This window comes from Solanum tuberosum, unplaced genomic scaffold, assembly GCF_000226075.1.
Source record: "Solanum tuberosum cultivar DM 1-3 516 R44 unplaced genomic scaffold, SolTub_3.0 scf00086, whole genome shotgun sequence".
Lineage (NCBI taxonomy): Eukaryota > Viridiplantae > Streptophyta > Magnoliopsida > Solanales > Solanaceae > Solanum > Solanum tuberosum.
In genome coordinates this window covers 1,507,919-1,528,432 of record NW_006239010.1, presented here as the reverse complement: position 1 = coordinate 1,528,432, position 20,514 = coordinate 1,507,919, and the positions used below count along the sequence as shown (strand labels likewise).

At 33.4% G+C, this 20,514-nt stretch overlaps 3 protein-coding genes across 3 annotated transcripts; all 3 read right to left on the bottom strand.

The window, feature by feature from the left end:
• Positions 1 to 4,041: 4,041 nt before the first annotated feature.
• On the bottom strand, positions 4,042 to 5,677 carry LOC102601136 (BAG family molecular chaperone regulator 5, mitochondrial). Its single transcript, XM_006346715.2, has 2 exons — positions 5,263 to 5,677; positions 4,042 to 4,608 (listed from the first exon to the last, which is right to left on the bottom strand). Exons 1-2 carry the CDS (start codon positions 5,548 to 5,550, stop codon positions 4,264 to 4,266), a joined length of 633 nt encoding a protein of 210 aa, XP_006346777.1. The 5' UTR covers positions 5,551 to 5,677; the 3' UTR covers positions 4,042 to 4,263.
• Positions 5,678 to 6,859: 1,182 nt separating this feature from the next.
• On the bottom strand, positions 6,860 to 11,975 carry LOC102600793 (fumarylacetoacetase-like). The gene is made up of 14 exons (XM_006346714.2): positions 11,574 to 11,975; positions 9,483 to 9,561; positions 9,328 to 9,386; positions 9,124 to 9,248; positions 8,940 to 9,014; positions 8,771 to 8,846; positions 8,594 to 8,693; positions 8,449 to 8,508; positions 8,281 to 8,351; positions 8,152 to 8,214; positions 7,988 to 8,052; positions 7,800 to 7,896; positions 7,549 to 7,674; positions 6,860 to 7,092 (listed from the first exon to the last, which is right to left on the bottom strand). The coding sequence occupies exons 1-14, from the start codon at positions 11,775 to 11,777 to the stop codon at positions 7,030 to 7,032; spliced, it is 1,263 nt and encodes a 420-aa protein (XP_006346776.1). The 5' UTR covers positions 11,778 to 11,975; the 3' UTR covers positions 6,860 to 7,029.
• A 3,595-nt stretch (positions 11,976 to 15,570) lies between these two features.
• LOC102600468 (60S ribosomal protein L6-like) lies at positions 15,571 to 17,904 on the bottom strand. The gene is made up of 2 exons (XM_006346713.2): positions 17,333 to 17,904; positions 15,571 to 15,919 (listed from the first exon to the last, which is right to left on the bottom strand). Exons 1-2 carry the CDS (start codon positions 17,864 to 17,866, stop codon positions 15,764 to 15,766), a joined length of 690 nt encoding a protein of 229 aa, XP_006346775.1. The 5' UTR covers positions 17,867 to 17,904; the 3' UTR covers positions 15,571 to 15,763.
• Between the last annotated feature and the right edge of the window lie 2,610 nt (positions 17,905 to 20,514).

The window sequence follows — 20,514 nt, the reverse complement described above, 5'->3', positions numbered from 1 at the left end:
CCCGCCCTATTTCCATCTTTCCTTTTCTTTTCCACGACTGAATTGACATGATTGTTCATCATTTCTGAGTTATCTGCCTACAAAAGCTTGACACTTGTTTGTAAACCCCATGTGTTAGATTGTTACTTGTTGTCATGTGATCAGGGAGGTTAGGCCTAACCTCTCGCAGAAATGTAGGCTAAGACTGCGTACAATAGACCCTTGTGATTTGATTCTTCTCTGAATTTTGTACATAGCGAGAGTTTAGTACATTGAGATGCTTTTTGTTTAGTTTATCTTTTCTTTATTTGAAGCAAAAAAAGAAGATATCTTTCCATTATTTTGAGAGTCTTATTGCCTAAAATCAATTTTGAGAAAACAAAAGATAAGATAATAGCAAAGTGATTTGGGTGGGTCCAAAAATAAAAGAAGGAAAGATGCATAAGAAAATTGGAGATTGATTCTTTTGGACCAACTACTCAAATCAAGACCACTAAAGACATAATTGATCAGAATGGCAACAAAAGTTATTAGTCCATCTGTCTTTTTTTCTCTTTCATCTCCTTTACTTCAAATTCCTTACTAGATAAGTGGATAAACTTGGCCAAACATACTTATCATGACAAGTCCCACCTTTCTCCAACCGAGGAGCCGAGAATCTTAGTAGCTTGGTTGATGGACTATTTGAGTTCTTAAAAGTGTGATCTCTTGCTTAGTATTCTCTATTTTAAATGGAAAAAAATGATGATAAGAATTACTCTCATCATCTCATTTTAATTATTGATTTAGCTCTTTCATGCTTATTAAAAAAAATACAAAATATAATTTATTAAATTATCTTTAATACTAATCTCCAATTTTAAATGGAAAAAAAATGATGATAAGAATTATTCTCACCATCTCATTTTAATTGTTGATTTAGCTCTTTCATGCTCATTAAAAAAAATACAAAATATAATCTATTAAATTATCTTTACTTATTACATATTTTGTAAAAAAATTGAGAAAATATTAAAAAAGACTTCTTTATAGTTGGAAATAGTTGTAACTTTGGTCTTAAAAGTGATACTACTTGTTTTGGGATAATTTCTTAAAACTAAAGTGACCATTAAAATAGGACAGAAAAGTATTAGTGAGTGAATAAATATTTGGTCCGTACAACAATAGTTATCCACTATACTATTTTGAGATGTCCAATAATATTTGTCCACTTTATGAAATCAATGGAAAATTTTACACTTAGTTCTTAATTTAACCTTACCATTAATTATTATCATTTTTCTATTACATTTATCAAGACTATATAGTAAAATTACTCTTCTATTTATAATTTCTTAAGAAATATGCAAAATCAATAATAGACAAGTATTATTGGACAGAAAAAATAATATATAATCGTATAGACGTTGTAAGACTTATTTTAGACAATATTTTTTTAAAAAAATTATTCTTTTAAATTTCATGTCCGATCAAATAGCGTCGCATGGATACCTTTCGTCCATGAAGAGTAAGAGGGAAAGTATAGAGCAACAAGGAGATGAGGCACTATTGAGGAAACCAAGACACAGCCAACTTTTAACTGCAATGTACATTAAATTGAACTTAAATGCTCATAAAGACCAAAACCAGAGAGTGATGAATTTTAAGTTAAAATCTGTGCCAAAATATGAATTCTGATTTCTGTCTAACAACTAGGGAAAAAGTTGGTATTGGGTATTTACCTCAAATCAATTTAACTTATACTTCTTCTGTCATTAATTACTTGTTCACTTTTGAATTGACACATTTATTAATAAAATAATTATTGACATAGTGAGTTTATTATTTTATTCCTATTAATTATGAAGTTGATAAATTAAAAACTTGAAATTTTTAAAAAGTTTTACCTTTTTCAAAGTAATTAATTGAGGGTATAATAGATAAAAAAAAATTGTCCTTTCTTGATTTGTCAAAATGGAAAAGTAATTAGAGACAACTAAAAAAGGAAAAGTGGACAAGTAATTAGGAACAGAGAGTAATAACTAGTAATTGATTAATAAAGTGAATATTAATGTAAAAACATGTCATATGTATTTGGTTTGATGTAAAAATCAAAGCGGAACTCTTCAACCCAAACCCATACCCCTCCCGTATTCATTGGAATTCTCACATTTATTTTGGATGGGTCACACTAATAGAATGAATCAAATGAGTTATGTATCATGAACTTTGTATTGCGCACCCGGTCAAAGACTATACATTTAAAGCATGGACAAATTTTTTAATATGGGTGTCCAACATCAGATAACAAAAATTGAGATGTGTCTACTCTGATACCAATAGTGTTAAACAAATACCCAACATTGACTACCCTCTATAAATAGATCTCTTCCCTCTTGTCACCCTCTCAACACAAGTCACAAAAGGGTGTCTATAAGCAAAGACAAATGGGAAAGGGAAAGAGGCAAACAAAGACACTACTCTTTGAGTGTTTGATAATTCTAATAATAGCGTGTGACATGATCATTTTGCCTAGTTTAGGTTGTCCTACAGATGGTAATGGATGCAGAAATTGCATAGTAAATCACATAAAAATCGACTGTCCAAAATGCGCGCCTATTATGCGCTGCATGGCCAAGTGCTTGTGGTGTGGAACGTCGCGTTCAAAATGCATAAACAGGTGTGATTGCAAAGGTACTTACCCGAGGCTTTCAGATTGCAAGAATTGTTTGTCACAATGCAAATGTAGCTGCAGCTCTGTGTAAAACATGTCTCATTTTGCATATGTAAGTTCTCTGTTGTATCAAGTCATGTAGAGAAATCAAGCTAAGAGAAAAGAAATGGTTGTTTGGAGGGGCTAGTGAATCATGTTATATTCACTTTGAAAGAAATATCAACTGCTAAAATGATGTAGACAAGTGTTTCAATAATAAGAACTGATTTTACTTCATTGAAATGAACTGCATATGCTTTTGTTAGAGTACTATTATATGTATAACTGTTACATAGGTGAATTCAGAATTTAACTTGAATTTTCTCATATTTTGCCTTTTGTATCTTATATAGACTTTTAATATATAGTAATTACCAACACCTGGACAATCAACTTCGCTTTCAACTTATAATACAAGGATCTCCTCTTCCTTCATTTCGTAAGCTTGCTAGCTTACCGGCTAAATAATCATATCATTATCTACTAGCTTGATCACTTTTGTGATAAGGCGCTTAAAAAGATTCTGGATTATATATATTTTGGGAACTAAAAGAGTGACTGGTTGAAGGGAAAAGGAAGCCAGAAAATCTAGAGAATCGACGTCCCTCAGACCGTTTGATATCTAGAAAAGAGGAGTTTGGTCGCCATTTAAACCCTTCTCATGAATAGAGGAAATATCCAGTCCAATTTCAATACTTGGCAGGATTCACTAGCTGCTAGACATAGAAAGGCATCAAACTTTTGGGCATTGCTTGGGCCGAGCTAGGCTACTAAGTGATTTACAAGCACCCTCACTGCACACTTTCTATATATCTATATCTCCATCCAATCAAACACGTTCCTGCCATAGAGAATCAGGCTCGACAAAAACAAGATAGGGACCACACTCTTCGCTTTCTTCCTATGGTAATGCTTTTTTTTTAAATTTCCCATCCAGTGTAGGGTACCCGCATTGAGGCCCAAAGTAATTTGGATTCTCATTGGGTATAGTTCATATAAGGTGAAACATTAACTATCACAATTTTTTCCTTACCAGGGCTCAAATCCGAGATCTCTGATCAAGGGTTGAGGGATCCAATCCATCCACCACAACCTTGGTGGTACTAGATGGGTTCATCAACCTTTTAAGTCTTGACTATTAACAAGTTCATTTTCTTCATACGTTCATCTTTCTTTTTTCTCATCAGATCAGTGTTAGTATTTTCTGCAAATTTTACAATAGAAAAATGTTCTGAAGACATATTAACCATAAAAAGTTGTGTCCATGTTGTGGTCTACATCATGAAGACTTTAAAAAGTTTCCTAGTGCAGGAAAGAATTTTAGATCAAAGTTTCCATTAAACATATAGAAAGAAAATGCTACCATATGTTATTAGCTATGTTGCTCAAACTCTTCAGAAAATGTCGATTGATGGATGTGTGTAGGAGTGCATTTTTGGAGAATCAAGCACAGATGCGATAGTATTTTGGAGAGCTTGAGCAACATAGGTTATAAGCACAGAGAGAAGGCAATAAGGCAAGAGAAGTCATATACAATAAGATTACAAATTCAGATACATGTATAGATATTGATATAGATATACATATTAAGATCATTGATCGTGGAGAAACCTTTGTAGGCATCGAAATCCCAAATGCTCAGCACAAAACGTCTCTAGTTCATCGCCGCCACCTCTCTCTTTGCATACATCCATTTCCATCCTCTCTACAACATCATCCCAATCCATTAGAAATCCATCCCAGTTTTGAATTTTAGTGTCAGAAACAGCATCTAGTATCTCTTGCAGCCCTACAATCCGGCGACTCAGATCTCGTCTCAGCTCCCTGACTGTTGGATCAATTCCTGGAACTGAGTCTAATCTCAATAGCAAATTCATTAGTGCCTCGTTCATCCTGATTCTCTCTCGTTCACTGGACCTTACAGCGTCAACTGTGTCCTGTTTATCAACAAGTGACATGTTACAAACGTGATTTTAGTGGGATCTGAGGAGGATAGGATGTACGTAGACCTTACTCCTACCTTTGTGGGGTAGAGAGATTGTTTCTAATACACCTTCGTTTCAAAAGAAACAAAAACAAAACATGTTTGCAAGAAAAATATAACAGTACACTAGTAAGATACAAAGCAAAAAGCCATGATCAAATTTCGTTCACAAATCATGAGGGATGCGAGGTTTTGGCGGTATCTGCCCACATTAACATACTCAGTATAATCTCACAAGTGGGTCTGGGGAAGGGAGGATATAAACAGACTTACCCCTACCCATTAGAGAGATTGTTTCCGACAGATTAACTCAAAAAAATTGAAATCAAAGCAGGATCGAAAAGAAAATAACAGCATCACAAAATATATATAGATAATAGCAACATTTCATCAATTTGCACTAATCGTGACTACAATTACCAGCTTAAAAATTCTACATCTGTCTCTTTATTTCATAGTATCTGAACTAAAATAAACTGAAACTGTTCGGAACACATAAATTTATTCAAAATTCTCATTTATATTTACTGCATCTACTAATTCAAAATCCGAAAATTTTAGAGAGCAATAATAAAGTGATAGAAGTAAATAATTAATCAGTCAATACCTGCCGTTGGATAAGACGCTGTAAATAATTGGCTTCAGAATTGACGGCTGAGATCTTCTTTACAAGGTTTCGAACTACGTGAGATCTGTAAGCTGACTGAATCTTAACAGCAGCCTTTCCGATCGGAGCCGACGGGTTCCGAAGTTCATTATTTTCCGGCGGGGACTGAATCGGAATTTGGATAATCTTCGGGGTAGATTGATCATTTTCCGCAAAATAGGTAACTGTAGAAGCACCAACACCAGCACCGACAGAAGAGTAATAGCTAGTTCTACGAGAAGCCTTCATAGCTATTAGTACAGTAGTTTAAAATTTACTGATTTGATTAAATTTGTTTAGTAAGAAAAAAGAAATTTAAAATCTACTAACTCGACTAATTCTGAAAAGAGGAAAGAAGAGGGGATGAATGTTGAAGAACTATATTTATTAGTGTTGAGATCATACTTTTTGGCGGGTATTGCGCATAGGGACCGTTTGGGGACCCCTCTTTTTTTTTTCTCTTTTTGATTTTACTTTAACGGCCTTGTTTTCTGGCTTTTCCATACGTTGGTGGGGGCTTGTGGCTGTCGGTTGTTTTTTCTGTATACCAATTTTATCGTAACTTACCTATGTATTAGTTATGCTAATTTCTAAATTACAAATTAAATAGTAGCTTATTAATTTTACGTGAATAATGTACTTTCGAACCAACTATTAAATATGATATTACTTATACAGGATTTAATAGCGGTATAACTCACCTCCAAACCAAACTACCAAACAAGTGAACAACCCTTTAGAGCTGTTTTTTATGAAGGAAAATGCTTTTACCGAATTTTTCTTCTTAAAATAAGTGGTTTTTTAACTTATTTTCTGGTGGTTGGTTATTAAGGAGAAAATATTGTTCTAGGAGTATTAAGTATAGCTTAGGCAAATATTAACAAGGACTTGGACCTTTGTACCGACCCAAGCCTGGTTAGGAACTTGACCCTGACCTTTGAGATCAAACCCCCACCTGACATCAACCCAGTATTCAGATCTTATTGATTCGATTAATTTAAATTTGTGTTACATGATATCTAGTTATTGTTAAATAGTTCTTTTATTATTATTTTCAAGTTTGTCGATTATTTTTAACATTTTGTTTGGAGTGCCCAATTTTAGAAAAAAATACTCATTCATATGTATCAAATTAGTAAGGAAAGAGTACATGATGTGCGTAATTTTTACGTATATATGAACATTGGAAAAGCAGTTTGCTTCTGTAAATTTTATAACATACTAAGAGTTTGCTAAAAAAAAAAATGGCAATAGTCTTAATAGCCTTGGTATATGGAACCACTTTCCTTGACAATGAGTAGTTCCATCTTCCAAAAATTTAGACAGATTCAAAATTTAAAATTTATGATTTCTATAGTGATGTCAAGTAAATACTAGCTACACTAATAATCAGGTTCACTATCAAATATTCATAGATATTTCTTAATATATCTATGAGATTTGGACAAAAGCTATTGAGTTCACGTGAACCTGTAACCAACCCACTAAATCCGTTCCCTGTTGTTGGCCTCAATGTTGAAAGGAGAAAAACATAATATGACAACAGAAAATAAGAACATACTGCCAGGAGCCAAGACATATTTCCACAATCGAATTGGTGATACTGCATATATAGTTCGCATTACATGTTACAAGTACAACAATTTTGTGCACGAGTTTGCTAGTATCCTCCTAGTTTTATTTCGACGAGATTGAAGAGGACTGGATTGGGCTAACAAATTCATGTTCTCAGTATGGTGATGGAAGAATTTTACCAGAGCATTTTCCGAAACCAACTGTATAGCCATTTCCCTGCATACAATAATGAATCAAGTCCTCATCAATTTTCAATGCACCAGCAACAATATAAACTACATTCAAGAATTATATACTTTTGATAGGTGATATAAGATAAGAAATGAAACTTTGAACATAAGATAAAGGAGCTAGCTCGTTTAACGTTTTCATTTTGTATAAACAAGCAATTTGTTGTGCCTGAAATCCTCCGAATCTAGTAGTAGTAGTAGTTCTGAAATTTACATGTCTAATCGATATTTTTATGCTCTTTGTTATATTCATGAATCGCTCCTGTAGGTCAATAGACTCTTTTTAGTATATGTTTTATTTATTGTCTTAGTTATAGTTGTCCCATGTTTGCATTGTTAGCTTCTACATGATACCTGGTGATTTCGATCCCAACAATTAGGTGATAGACATAAAAGAGCTCTTCCTAATTGTATCAAACAAAAAAAAATATGTATATCAAACCTTGCAACACCCAGTGAATATGACTTCATCTCCATCTTCTATGAACGTACGAGTTACTCCACCTAAAGATAGAGGTTTTGTTCCGTTCCACGTTAATTCAAGAAGGCTTCCATAAGTTCCTGGTTCCTGGACGGAATATGAAGCATTACTTCACAATACCAACAAAAGAAGTACCTTCCAAGACTCGACTTAAGAAGACACGAACAATGAAAACCGGAAGACTTCAAAGATAGTTGGCCATGAAATCTTACAGGTCCACTCATAGTTCCGGATCCAAGAAGATCACCGGGCCTTAGGTTGCAACCGTTAACAGTATGGTGAGCAAGTTGTTGCGAAATTGTCCAATATCTATACCACCAAAAAAGAAAGTAATTCAATAGCATAACTACTTCGGACTCTATGATCACGAGAATGACAGTGGTGGAAACAGAATTCTTACAAGTGCTTGAAGTTGCTTTTCGTGACAGCATAGGAGTGTTCTTGTCCAGCAGGTTTAATGAAAACCTTTAAGCAGAAGGAAATCATCAAATCCACATTAAGGAATTATATAGCACTATTAGATACTCATGCAGCCAACAACATTTTGCAGAAAATCTAGAATACCTCCAACTCTATGTCGTAGTTTCTGGATTCCTTCTCTGCGAGATATGCTAAGGGAGGAGGATTCTGCAATGTAAAATGTCTTAGTATTTAATGGTGTATTTTCTGCGGTGACTAAAGTAATAAAGCTACCTGCTTTGGGCCATCACAAACAAAAGGCTCCAGAGCATCTAAAGTCACAATCCAAGGCGATATAGTTGTGCCTGATACAACATTTGCTACCTTATAATTAGAGGGAAGAACTTTTTATCTTTTGTAAATCATGCGAGCAATGAAACTAACAAGCACAGAATTCCTTACCGAAGCTCTTCCCAAGAAAGGGACCGAGAGGTACACATTCCCAGCCCTGGATATCTCTAGCTGCAAAGCTCGACGTCTAGTTAGTATGTTATCAACATTTAAAGCTGATGAAGTAGAAACGATACGAAATATATCATGCATATACCACTCCAATCATTCATCAAGACGAGGCCAAATATGTGATCTGCAGCTTCATTAACATCTATTGGCTTTCCAAGTTCATTTCCAGGCCCAACTACAGCTGCCTTTAACCACAAAATCAGAAAATTATTGAAAAGGTAGTCTAAACTAGTGTTATTGTAACAGTCATAAGGACTCTTACCATTTCTAGCTCAAAGTCCATTTTACGAGATGGTCCAAAATATGGCGGTGAGTTCCCTTTGGGACGATCCTGTCCTCTACATAAAAATATGACTATGGTAAAGATGAGAAGAAATCCAACTAACATCTGTCTGAGATTCTCTCAATCTTGATCGGAGAATATGTCTCACCTTGGTCTTATAATGTCAGTGCCCGATACAACAATAGATGAGGCACGTCCATGGTATGCGATAGGAAGACAAAACCTGACAGTAAGTTAATAATCACATATTGAGTAAAGAACATATAAAGGAAGAATAGAGTGCTTTATAAATTGGGATAACGAATTCTGGCTTAATTATTTTAGTCTCATACCAGTTTGGTTTAATTGGGTTCTCAGAGCCACGAAACATGAGCCCACAATTCGTGGCATGATTTATGTTTGAATAAAAGTCAGTATAGTCTCCAACTGCAACAGGAAGAAGCATTTCCGCGTTGTCCTACAAAATTACATATCAGCCAGACCAACACAAATATAGAGCCCTCTATTACACATTGATGAATTTGAAAACGTCCTACCATACGCTGAAGAGCTTTTTGCCTCAGAAATGCATCTTCACGCAATATTGGTTCAGTATCTATACAAAGGAATAAGTCGAAAACATAACTTTCTTCTGGCAGAGAATATAGTGAACTTCAGACAGATGCAAAAAGTAACTAAAGAAAGTGCAGACCAGACAATAGCTTTTGTAATGTAGCACGAGCTTCCTTCCATGCAGGACGTCCCAGTTCCAAGAACTTGTTGAGATTAGACTGCACCATCGATGAGAAAAATCAATACCAACTCTGGCTTCCAATCCAAAACTCAATGAAACAAAACGGAAGACACTTAAGAAAGCAAGATTTAGTCTCGTAATACATGAGATCGCCAAAATGAATAGTACTTCGAAGTCTTAAGTTTCGAGTACCAACAATATCAATCTACAACACTAAAATGGTTAACAATTGTGTTCCCTTGTAGAGTATATTACAAGAAAGACAGGTGATTTATATTTTTCGAAAATGTGTTTTTTTCTATAAATAAACAAGAAAGTGAAGTTGCTACCGGAAGTGATTGATGATAAGTTCTATTTGGCTAACTTTGCATCAACATTTAATTTTCACATTTTCATCGAACTGCTTGTAAGTTGGCTCTAACACCACGACTAGCAAACTCGAAGAATCCCTTCCTATTTTTTCCTCACATATCAAATTCTGATTCCCACATGTGTGACCTGATTCTTAGCTATTTCACAAATTTTATGATTCTTATTCACATTCTTCGAAAACTCAGATTTTATGACTAACCGTTTCTCTTTGGTTAAACAATTTGAAATACACTTTTGCCCAATATTAGAGCAGCAATTTGTGCTTGGCTAAGGTTTCAAAGGTGATTCGAGAAAAAAACACATTTTTTTCAAAACACATTGAAGCACTAATATATTTCATTTTTACTTGTTCATTTTAAGTACTTATTCTTCATACTACATTTAGGGGTCGTTTGGTAGAGTGTATTAGAAAATATAATGCATGCATTAGGTGTGTGTATTAGTAGTACCTTGTTTGGTACACTTTTTCATGTCATGTATAATTAATGCAAGCGTTAGTTATACACTCTATTGTGTATTAACTTGTGTATTACTAATACCAAGGCATTCTAGGTATTAGTAATACATAGTATTTTAACACTTGCATTAAATTAAATAATTACAAAACTACCCTTAAAACCTTTTCAATTTCTTTATTGTCATAAGTTTTTGTTTTTATTTTAATTTGCTTTTCGGTGTCTTTTAATTTTTTGGTGTCTTAATAGGGCTTTATGACCTCTTAAGTATCTTTTTTTAAAAAAAAAAATAAATCAATTTCAATATAATTTGATCAAAATTTTTACTATTGTGATGATAAATTTGATAAAAAAAAATATTTGCCAACTTTCCACAAAAATATTTTGACGCAATAGTACAACTATTTTATTTAATTTTTTATTTTTTTAAAAAAAGAAGAGTTAATGATGTTTTAGCAAAGATTTTTTTTTGATGTTTTAGCAACGAACTTTGTTGCAAAGAAAGTGTACAAATAAATATAGTGTGAAGGTTATATTTGTAAACATATATTTTTTAATAGAAATTATGCAAGATTTGTTATTTCTAATACATCAAACTAAACAATGTATAAGAAATAATGCTTGCATAACTAATGCAAGTATTACTAATGCAAGCACTACTAATGCAAGTATTACTAATGCACCCTATTTTGCATTATTATACACTCTACCAAATAATCCCTTGGTCTTAAATAACTATACAAAGTAATATTTCCTCCATCTCAATTTGTTTGTCCTACTTTCATTTTTAGTCTATTTAAAAAAGAATGTCTATTTCCATTTTTGACAACTCTTTAATTTCAACTTACAACTTTGCATGTTTAAAACTACTTTCAACGTGACACATTAAGATTACTTTCAACGCGACAGTTTAAGACCACAAAATTAAGGATATTTTGGTACATTCAACATATCTTAATTAGTTCAAGACCAAAAGATTTAAAGGTGTTTTTCACTTTCTTAAGTTACATGTTAAGTCAAAATCAAACAAACAAATTGAAGATCGAAAGAAGAACTACATATAGTAGTACTCAAATTTAGAATTCTAAAATATCATTAATAAAGCTAGTTTAGTACATTACAAACCTAATCGTTTATGAAGAGACGGATTAAGTCAACATGAGCCAAGTAAAAAAAATTGAGTAGATTGTTAAACCGGACGAAGTGGAGAAATTTGAGAAACCTGATTGAAACAATCGGAATTTTTCAGAAGAGGACCGTCAAATAGACCGGCGGAAGCAATAACGGAGAGATCCAGAACGTAATCACCAATGGCGACACCAATTCTAGGTTCAAAATTCGGCGTAGGCCGGAAAACGCCGTACGGAAGGTTCTCGATCGGAAATTGGGAATCCGATTGAACTTCAACGAACGATTTCAATCCCATACTTATCGGAAAACCGCACCGTTTTAAGCTCCGGCTAAAATTGAAAACGGAGTAGAAGAAACAATAATGAAGGTTGAATTATATAAGAATTTTTATTGTGGAATTAAACAATAGTAATAATTGAAGAAGATTACATAATTTATTGAAATACGCCATGAATGAATAAAATAAGAATCACAGTGCTAGTTTGACAAATGTGAAGCATGTGACAAATTCAGTGAAATTATTGCTACCCTGAACTATAGTGTGTGTAATACGAGCAGTGCTCAGAATTTTCATTAACGAATTTAAATAATTTTTATTAACGAGTTCAAATACGAAGCGTGATTAGAGTGGGACTTGAAAATATGCAAAAGTTTTTCTAAAATTTGAATAAAAACAGGAATAGATCATAATTCTAGTGTTTAAATGGTTGTGTAAGGCCAATATTTTGCCTATGACAAGATCCACGAGTGGCTAAGGTGGCTCGAGTCGAAGTCATGATCGAATATGATACTTGTTTGTTAGACTTATTTAAGAAATAAAGTTGTGTTTTTGCTATCGACTATAATTTTTTGACATGATAATAAGCACTTGATCCTGCATGAGGCAGGTGCTATGAGGGGATAGTTGGTTAATGTCAACATCTTGTTTGGAACGGAATCATGATCGAACATGATCTTTGCTTGGTGAATTTAGTTAAGAAATATAGTTGCGTCTTAGCTTTAATAGCAATTATGGTTTTTGACATGATGGTAAGCGTTTGATCCTAACATATATTTGAATTGAAAGTATCTAATAAAAACATTTTTTTATGTGATTTAGTGTCTAATTATTATAATAAAATATAGTTCTAAATTAAATTTATCAATAAGTTTTAAGAAGTTGTTCAGGTATTCAACTATTATCTCAATCAACGTCATCTTCTAATAGAATGGTAAAAATTGGAGAACACTTATATAAGCATAGTATCAAACAACTTTTCATCGTTGATGTCACCATATCCCTATAATTATTGTCTAACAAATTAAAAACCTATGAAAACAACTATAGCATCTCAAAACAAAATTTATTCACTATATTTTATTTAAATCACTATATATTGAATATAGTATAAAAGCACAGATTTGTTTTATTCCCTACGTGGTGATTATTTGATTCAAACTCTTTTTGGTGGTTCTCTTCTAGAATTTTTACCAACTAATCATAATTAAAACAATCATTAAATAATTAATTATTTATAGAATCCTTCTATAGAGTTACAAAATTAAAATGAACCTCTACATATACAATCTGACAATTATCATGCATTTTCTCTGCCGAGTAATACACACGAGAAATTATAATTAGAAGCGGATTCAGAATTAACGAAACATCAACGGGGAGAATTGTTTGATGGGACTTATTATTAAACTGATTGACATATATTAATTAAACGACACCAATTTATATAATTCATAGTTAATTGTGTTGTAAGATTATTGAAGAAAATATTAATCATAAATTCAGAGAGTTTGCTTCTACGTGAAAACGAATAACTTCGAGAACGATATCTGAAATTAATATTGTAGATTACAAATTAATAACACAGAGAGCATTGCATCACCAATATTAAATCATAAAAATAGTAATTTGATACAGCTGATTACTTCAATTTGTCACACCCAGCCAAAAATAATAAAATAAAATAGAACCCACAATTCCAGAACTATATATTAGAAACTATTTTAAATGGACTGTTGAAGGAAATCTATAAGAGAAAAAAAATCATTTCTTCACTTCTAACAAAAAATAGTTTCAAGAAAATATTTTTGGTGTTGCCGTGAGATTCATATAACCGACTCTAACCTATTAAAAATTGAAACATAGCGTATACCCATTGTAATGCATGTCACACACGAGTAGAAGTTTTACACAAACCTTAGAGAGAGGTTGTTTCCAACGATTGAAACATAATTATTATTGTTATTTCACTATAAAAAACAACCGACTTATGTTTTGAAAAATATTTTTCTCCGTACCGAATACACCCTTATTGTTCAAAACTCTTACTACTATTTGGGGAGTAAAATATGATAATATCAGCTTCTTCGGGTAACCTAAAAGTCACTTTCTTCTTCAATTTTCCACTTGGACTTCTACTCATTGCTTCAAAATACCCTAATTCTCCTCCAGCAACTAATCTTTCAGATGAAGCACTAATTCTTGGAGAAAATAAATTATCTTTATTGATAATGAACTCTTGTGACAAGTAAACACTAGGGTTGATATTTGATGAAGACAACAGGATATCTTTCAAAGTTTTGTGAACTTGAAGAGGACTAGTTGTATTTTCAAGATTTCTTGAACAAGGGTCATTTTGTTTGATCTTTTTTGGTTTATGGACTTCTGAATTTGGCTTGTTGAGACAACAAAGATTAGCACCCATAATTGGAAATTATGGAATAATTTTATTCTAACAAGAGGACAAAAACGACAACAACAAATCCAATGTATTGAATGAGTCTAGAGAGGATAAGATATAAGCAAACCTTACCCCTATTTGAAAGATAGTAAAATTGTTTATGATAGATCCTCGCCTCAAAATTGAAGTATTTGAAGCAAGATAACTTTTAGGAAGTAGCAATATCCAATGTTAGAGGGAAGGGATTGGAGAAATTTTTGGAAAGGAGATTATAAAGGGACATTTTTGGAGAAACCTAGAGAAGAATGGTGGTATTTTAATTTGCTTTATGTGTTGGCTTAGTTTTTATCATGGTTTATACTTTATATGGATAGTACTTATCTAAATTCATTGTATTAACTATTAAGAGCTAATAAGTTATTATTTTTATATTATTATCTGTTTTAAAGTACTTTGTTTTAGGTAATTTATTCTCATTCATTCTAGGTGCACAATCTAACACAGACAAATATGCTTTATATAAACTATGGTTTCATTCATTTTTCATAAAGGTAAATAGGTTCTTCAATGCTATTTAAAATAATGAGGGTTGCCCTCAAATTTGATTCTTTCTCAAGTAGTTCATTGATATATTCACCTAAGACAAACATTTTTTTTATAAAGGTCAAGTTACCCAAGACAAACATTAGATGGGAAAAACATGAATTGTCAACTAATTGAAACCTAGTTTTGCAAAGATTGATGATAAATGCAAAGCAAATTTACAATCCTACCAAGCTTGTTTGCATGCAAATGGAATCCATTGGAGTTTCGGCACAAGGAAAGACCAAAATAAGCCAACTATATCACATCTACTTGTCAACAAATCGATTTGGCAATACTTGTAAGTTGTATCACCATATCAAACTCAACTGTCTGCTAAAGGTACACAAGAACAGAAAAAACAGAGAATTTTAGTAGGTGTTTTCTTGTATGCACTTATAGACGCGGACTGCTGGAAGTCGAAGCAGTCAGCCTGGAAAGTGCAGAGATGATTGGTTTAAGAGAAGGGCATTTTGAAAAGGCTAAATTCTATGCCATTTCCTTCTTCTACCCTTCTCATCCAAGGGACTAATATCGTGCCTCTGTTGTGTGTGTGTGGTCATAGAAAAATGAATGACAAGAATTGGAAATGTAAGAAGTTCGGTAAGCAGATATGTCGACAGCAGAACAACAACCGGCCAGTAAACTCCTCAAATTGAATTCATGTTGCTACAGCCATATTGGCAAAATCAAGATCAAGGGTACATAATTTCACCCTTTTCTTGGTACATGTAGCTTTCAATCAAGAATAACATCACATATTGACAAATTCAAATTGAGTGCAGTTTATTTCATGTACACAATACACATAATGAGAGAAGCAAGATATCAGAGCAGGAAACATTTAAGATTGTAATAAAGAATAAATAGTTCCAACAGGGAAATCTCATATTGCATACTTTTAAGATGATTCTCATCACCAAAACCTTTCGTGAGAACAACTAAACTTTTTTCCAAACAGAACACAGACAGAGATAACAAGATCAATTCAACAAACAAGAGTATTGTAGAAATATTTAGCCTAAAAAACTAGCTCATGTGGTCTCATGCCTGACTTGAGTGAAAACCTTGCGGATAAATAACCCTTCAAATCAGGAACAGCCTCAATGGCCTTGATCAATGATGCATCTACAGCTTTCTGGGAATCTTTCTTTTCCTGTGGAAGCTCATTCTTCTCCTGAATTAGCAAGAACAGATCAAATCAAAAGAATCATCAGTATCTTAGTCAAAATCAATCAACACCATCTTAACCTAATCTTCATTAAACTCAGCTTCAAGGGAATTCCACATATCTTTACATCCATTTAATTACATTACAAATAAATGAATTACAACAAGTTGGGAATGTAAGAAGTTCGGTAAGCAGATGAATCGACAGTAGAACGACAACCGGCCAGTAAACCACTCAAATTGAATTCATATAGCTACAGCCACATTGGCAATCAAGATGTTGGATACTGAATTTCACCCATCTCTTGGTACATGTAGCTTTCAATCAAGTATTACATTTGATCTACTCTAATATTAGAGGCAGCTCAATCATTTATTGCCAATTTCACAGTATCCCCGTGTTTATTTTACAAGTGCACGAGAGCCATGGCACCCCTGCTAACATCTTAGATGTCAATATAGCTAGTCAAAACTTTGGAAGTTTAAACAGTTTTCACAAGGAAATCCCATATTGCATGTTCTAATTTAAAGATAACCAGCTTTTTAAATTCTATATATCCATTTTTCAAAGTAAATACTTCATATCTGTTCCATCCATTTAATTCCATTACGAGTAAATGAACTACAACTAGTGTAAATGTAAGAAGTTCGGTAAGCAGATAAGTCGACAGCAGAACGACAACCGGCCAGTAAACCACTCAAATTGAATTCATTTAGCTACAGCCACATTGGCAATCAAGATCTTGGGTACTGAACTTCACCCTTCTCTTGGTACATGTAGCATTCAGTCAAGCATTACATTATGCTCTTCTCTAATATCAGAGACAGATCAATCATTTGTTGCCAAATTAACAGTGTCTGTATTATAAGTGCACGAGCAATGGTACCCCTAAACATCTTAGATGTCAATAGCTAGTCACAATTTAGGAGGAATAAAAAGTTCTGACAGGAAAATCTCATATTGCATGTTCTTAACTTCTAATTTAAGATGACCGGTTTTGTGAATTCTCCATATCCATTTTTAAATGGGTTATCCATATCTGTTCCATAACTACAACTAGTATAGGTAATGTAAGAAGTTCGGTAAGCAGATAAGTCGACAGCAGAACGACAACCGGCCAGTAAACCACTCAAATATAATTCATTTAGCTACAGCCACATTGGCAATCAAGATCTTGGGTACTGAACTTCACCCTCTCTTGGTACATGTAGCTTTCAAACAAGCACTACATTTTGATCTTCTCTAATATCAGAGGCGAATCCATCATATACTTTAGCACACAATTAGGAGTCAATCCATTCCAACATTGTTGAAGTCTGTTATTTGAGTTAATCTAAAGGCTTCACAAAACTAGAAAATTACTAAAAATTAAGACTTTGAAGTAAAATCAGTTAATTTAAACCAGAAAATGAACTTTACCTCTTTCTTCTCTTCAAAAAACTCCCCTTCACCCTTCTTCTGCTTCTTCTCAGCTTCCTTAGCAAAATACTTATCATCAATCTTCTCAACATTCACTCCACTAACATCAACTTTCGTTGAAGTACCAATCACATAAGCTTGATTAACACGTCTTAAAGGAACCCCATTAAGCTTAAAAGGCCCAGTAACAAGAAGCAACCCAGATAAAAGCTGCTTCAAGAACACAACTCTCTTCCCCTTAAATCTACCAGCAAGGATAATCAAGACTGTACCTGGAGAAATACTCGCTCTTAGCTTTGTGGGTTTTGGTTTGTGTTTGTTTACAAGGGGTTTTTTCACGTCATCAGCTGGGTAAAACTTTGGGGATTTCTCAGCTGGTGGAGCTGAGATTGGTTTTTTCTGGTGTTGAGGGAATTTTCCACCGTTTTTCTTCTTGATTGCCCATAAACCCTTTTTGTGGTACATTTTGGAACGTGAGAACTTACCCACGCCCCGGATTAGCTCTGGGTTACGGAGTGTCTTCTTAGCCGCCATTGTTGAAGCTCTGAAGAAAGAGAGAATTAACAGTAAACCTAGCAGATTGTTATATACAGCTAGGGTTAAATGTTGGTGCCTAAAATGTCAGCTGTCCATTTTGGGCTTAATGTTTTGGGCTTAACTTGGATTTAATGGATCATTTCATGTAATTTGATCCGGTCCACCTTTTTCACAAATGGCCTCTGGCGGTAGGGTTGTTCATGGTTATAGTTAAAAAATCAAATCGAACCGTAGTCGAGCCGATTAAAATATTGATATTTGATTCATTTGATAGATTTGGTTTTAAATTTTGAAAAAACCGATGCTATTTGGTTTGGATTTGATTTTATTAAAAAACAACCGCAAAAATAACCAACCCGAACCAATAAATTAGATATATAAATTTTATAATTATTTATATATTATTCATAAATAAAATTAAAATATTTTTTAAAATTTTAATTAACTTACGTCTTAAACTTTACTATTTTCTCATGCCCAACACTTAAAATTTAGCCCAACTGTTACAATATTAAGTTTAAGTCCATCAAAATCATTTACTTTAGTCTTTACCTACCCTACCTCACATAAGATAGTCACATTTTGTCTTAATTGAAACACTTTGTCCGTGTATAATAACTCTAGTATTGTTTCATTGCTTAATTGAACCGACAATAGCTTTCATGTGGATTGTTCATGTACTAGATGTTTGTGTCTATCGAGATATGTATGTCCTCAAAAAATTTATTACTTTCAAATCGAAAATACCCGAAAAACTGAACCAAATCGAACCAAACCAACAATAACCAAATCGACAGTTATTTTTTTTGTTTGGCTTGGTTTGGTTTTAGAAATTTAAAAAATCGACTAGATTGATTTGGTTTTGATTTTAACCAATAACCGAACCACGAACACCCCTATCTGGTGGTCTTGATTTTTCGATCCCGCTTAATAGAAATTTTAAAAAATAACTTTTGTTTTAGAAAATTCGTTGTCCAAATTCCTTATTTGTCCATCTAATATAAGTTGTGGACATAAATTAGTTTTTGTCTATGTTAATGTTTAAAATATTTCAAGATAGTGAACTTGCTCATTTGACTATCAATTTTGTCTTATACGTAAAAATTAGAAACTATGCTTAATAGAGCAAACTCGGATGAAGTCTCTATTAGAGAAGAAAGAACAAACATATATTATAGAATTTTTGAGAAAGTTTTCGATCTCTTCCAAATATAGATAATTAATCATTTGTTTAACACGTTTTGTGAGTAGCCAGGACAATAAGAGATATCCAGCAAGTCATCTCGGAAAGGACGATGACTATGTTGTTTTCTCATGTCTTTCTTTGTTTATGATTCAATATTTTAGTATCCTAAACATAGAGGAACCATGTAACACCCCGTATTTTACGTGTACAAGTCCTACACATATGGAACTTGATTTAGCTTGGTGGTATAAGTAATGAACTTGATTTCCTAGATGAATGGTGACAATAAAGAAGCTATAAGGGTAACTCCCGTACATTGCAATATTGCACGATCGAGTGAACGTAAAATTTTAGAAGTATTTAAATTATGGATCGAAGGGCTATATGTAAGTCTAAAAGTTAAGGTGATCAAGTGTATATAAGTTTCGAGTTAAACTAAGGAGATTACACTCGGAAAACGATAAAAGGCTTGTTGGACTTTATAAAGCTAGCAGGTGTCACTTACTTGCTTAGCTCAAAATGGGCTAGGTAGATGGGGAAGATAGTTCATGCATTAGTGGGCTCACTTGAGGCCCAAATTAATAAAAGGAAAAGGAATGGAGATGAGGCCTCACACCAATCTGTCCAAGTCCAACTACTTGAGCCCAATAAAGACTAAGGCCCAAATTAAGGGTATAATTCTGGCCCATGGCTTAATATTAGAAAGGGGAAAGATTGCAGCCCAAGATAAGTACATAAATGGCCCATTTTGTGTATATATAATTCCAAGCAGGCGCATCACCTACTTGGACCAATTTGACAAATTAGTGGCTGATATTAAAACTTAAGAGGTGGGGAAAATTAAGACCTTTATAATCCCCAAGTTGCTGACCATTTCCTCACTTTTAAGAATAGATAAAAATCAGATTTCTCTCTAAGCTTCTCCTCTCTCTTTCAAAGCATAGCAGCAGCCATAAGTTTCCTCGGGTTCTTGGATAAACCCAAGCCCTTGCAAGGTAAGGTAAGTGGAATTACTAATGAATTTAGCCTAATTCTCTCATGGAATGCTAGATAAACATATTATTAGTTAAGAACAAGTAGAGGACTGAATCTGTCAAAAGTTTAATTGCTCACTTTCCTTTGTTATTGAGAGGCTTTTCTCTTTTTCTTTGGCCTATGTGAAGGGAAGCTCAAGTTATTGAAGAGTTAAAATTAAAAGAAAAACGAGTTATAAGAATTAAGGTAAAGTGACTACCCTATCTTTGTCTTCCTTAAACATGAGTCTAAGTATGATATTTTAAGTATAATGTTGATAAGAAACTATGGTTTCACGTCCTCTATTGTATGTTGGATTGTTAGGACTGTTTTGGGACAGGTTGATGTGTAAACATATTGGGGACAACTTGGTTGATGTCTGGAAAGGGTGTAAATTGTTGATATTGAAATATAGTTGTGTAGTGTACAAATGCAATAAAAGAAG

Coding starts and splice junctions, on each gene's coding strand:
- LOC102600793 (XM_006346714.2), bottom strand. CDS start 11,777: ATGGGATTGAAATCGTTCGTTGAAGTTCAATCGGATTCCCAATTTCCG. Junction 8,215..8,280: donor TTTGTGATGGCCCAAAGCAG/GTAGCTTTATTA, acceptor TTTACATTGCAG/AATCCTCCTCCCTTAGCATA. Junction 7,675..7,799: donor CCGGAACTATGAGTGGACCT/GTAAGATTTCAT, acceptor TATTCCGTCCAG/GAACCAGGAACTTATGGAAG.
- LOC102601136 (XM_006346715.2), bottom strand. CDS start 5,550: ATGAAGGCTTCTCGTAGAACTAGCTATTACTCTTCTGTCGGTGCTGGT. Junction 4,609..5,262: donor AGCGTCTTATCCAACGGCAG/GTATTGACTGAT, acceptor GTTGATAAACAG/GACACAGTTGACGCTGTAAG.
- LOC102600468 (XM_006346713.2), bottom strand. CDS start 17,866: ATGGCGGCTAAGAAGACACTCCGTAACCCAGAGCTAATCCGGGGCGTG. Junction 15,920..17,332: donor TTTTTGAAGAGAAGAAAGAG/GTAAAGTTCATT, acceptor TTGCTAATTCAG/GAGAAGAATGAGCTTCCACA.